The sequence below is a fragment of the Acomys russatus genome, chromosome 22 (assembly GCF_903995435.1).
Source record: "Acomys russatus chromosome 22, mAcoRus1.1, whole genome shotgun sequence".
Classification (NCBI taxonomy): domain Eukaryota; kingdom Metazoa; phylum Chordata; class Mammalia; order Rodentia; family Muridae; genus Acomys; species Acomys russatus.
This window is the reverse complement of record NC_067158.1, coordinates 38,407,404-38,409,606: the sequence shown is the minus strand read 5'-3', so window position 1 is coordinate 38,409,606 and position 2,203 is coordinate 38,407,404. Positions and strand designations below refer to the sequence as shown.

Here is a 2,203-nt window from a genome sequence, read left to right as displayed (position 1 = left end):
CTGGGAGGTGAGACTTCTTTGGAGAAAGCAGGACACTGGCCACTTGCCCTCAAAGGATATATTGGAACTCTAGCACCAGTTCTGTTGATTTTGCTTTCCATTAGGATCAGGTGAGCAGTTTCTTCCATGGTGTGCTGCTGCCATTACACGTTGCTTCATAAAAGGCCCAAAGTCAACCTAACCAATGGGCCAGGTACTGAACCTACTAAATCCATGAACTCAGGTAAAAGTTTCTGCTTCTTAAGCTGTATTTTCTAGTATTTATCATAGTGATAGAATCTCGAGCATCACATCACTGCATATGGAGATGTTTTAGCCATAGTTAAGAGTGTATTATTTGAAGAAGAAAGGAGAGATGGAAGATTGAGAAATAGTTCTAATACATCATTGCCTTCTCTTCTTTCTCTTCCATCCCCAGTAGGTAACAATGAATTTTTTTTTAATTTGCTTTAACATTTAAGGGAGAAGACACCACACTTCAACTTAAGAAAAACAGTTTACAGTCCAGGCCCTTTAGTTCCTTAGCACATTAGGCCATTAATTCATAGGGAACGGGCTCCAGCAGCTCAGGCTCCTTCCCGTTAGTCCTCACGAAGTATGCTTCTCTGGGTGGCGCAGGCTGGCACTTCAGCTGGACCCAGGTGCTCTTCTCCTTGGCCTCCTTCTTCTTCTGGTTGTTCTCCTTCACGCGCTTCAGGAAGCTGTCCTTGCTCTTAGAGTACTTGATGTGCTCAATGCACACGTTGATTCTCTTGACGAGAATCTTGCCCTTAATCTGCTTGTTTACAATGATGCCCACAGTGTGCTGGGTGATGTTGTATACTCTTCCGGTTTCGCCGTGGTAACACGTATGGGGCCTTCCTTTTTGAACAGTACCTATTTCCTTGATGTCTACAATATCACCCTTCTCGTAGATTCGCATGTATGTGGCCAAAGGAACAACTCTGTGCTTCCTAAAAGGCCTGGAGAACATAAAGCAAGTGCCCCTCCTCTTTCCCTTTGTATTCGTCATTTTGGCGAGTTACTGCAAGATGGCTGCTGCGGCCAAAAGCCAATGAAGTTGTTTTAATATGATCAGTAATCTATCCAGGAGGAAGAATTTAAACATAAAAGTACTGAAGAAACTGAGATATGAAGCCCATGAGAAGGTTACAGAAATGTTACAGAGAACTTGAGCAATGGAAAGACTGTTGTTTGAAAGATAGCTTGAACAATGGAAAGACTGTTGTTTGAAAGATAGACAGATGGTCCTTTCCATGAGATAAAATAAAAGTTAGAAATATGGACAGGAAGAGTCAGATAATAACTACAAAGCTTCTTTTTTTTTTTTTTTTTTTTTTTTTTTTTTTTTTTTGTATCATTTCTGTTTTCACTGTAAAGCTGAAGAGCTTTCCAGCTGCGAATTGGATGGAGAAGGGGGTTGCTGAGAGGAACTAAGATAGAAGAATATAAGGTAAAAGAGAAGAATGAAATTTTGTCATATCTGGGAGAAAAATGGAAGTATAGCAGAATAGAATAGCTTGCAGAGAAGATCCGAGGAATCTATTAAGAACTGAGGATATAACATTTAAAATGAGGCTTACCTCACTGGAATGGAGAAAGATGGAATCATCTATAAAATCATTTTCATGATAATCAGTGCAGGTAAAGGAGAGGAGATAGTCACTCCATGATATAGTGGCTGGAAGGATTTTACAATATTTCAGGGAAACTGTGCCTATAGAGTAAACATAATAAAGAATTCTCAGAAAATGTTCCTTAATTCTCTTTACTTCCAGAAGCTGAACTTTTCCTTGCAGCCTTAGCATATAAGCTTTGCCATCATCTGTTTTCTAGAACACCGAGGCTCGAATATTCATTTACCTCATAGAAGGATTTGAGTAGGTTCATGTTTTCTTTTCTTTATTCGTTTTTATGTATGTGCAGAGGAAGAATCTGTGTGCACATGAGTGTGGGTACCTGAAGAGGTCAGAAAAGTGCATCAGATCTCCTGGAGGGAGCTGGAGTTAGATGAAGTGGTGAGACAGCAGATGTAGGTGCCAAGAACAAAGCTTGGGTGCTCAGCAAGAAGGGAGCACACCTTTAACTACTGAGCCATTTCTCCACCCCCTTACCCCCTCACCCCTCATCTCAGGCACAGTTTGGTGACAAATAGAGAAGAAAAGGAGAGCATGCTGAAAAATCAATGCAGTGCTCCTGAAGA

At 40.8% G+C, this 2,203-nt stretch overlaps 1 protein-coding gene across 1 annotated transcript; it reads right to left on the bottom strand.

The window, feature by feature from the left end:
* Nucleotides 1-447: 447 nt before the first annotated feature.
* LOC127205786 (60S ribosomal protein L21-like) lies at nucleotides 448-1,012 on the bottom strand. Its single transcript, XM_051165036.1, has one exon. It carries the CDS (start codon nucleotides 1,010-1,012, stop codon nucleotides 530-532), a length of 483 nt encoding a protein of 160 aa, XP_051020993.1. The 3' UTR covers nucleotides 448-529.
* Between the last annotated feature and the right edge of the window lie 1,191 nt (nucleotides 1,013-2,203).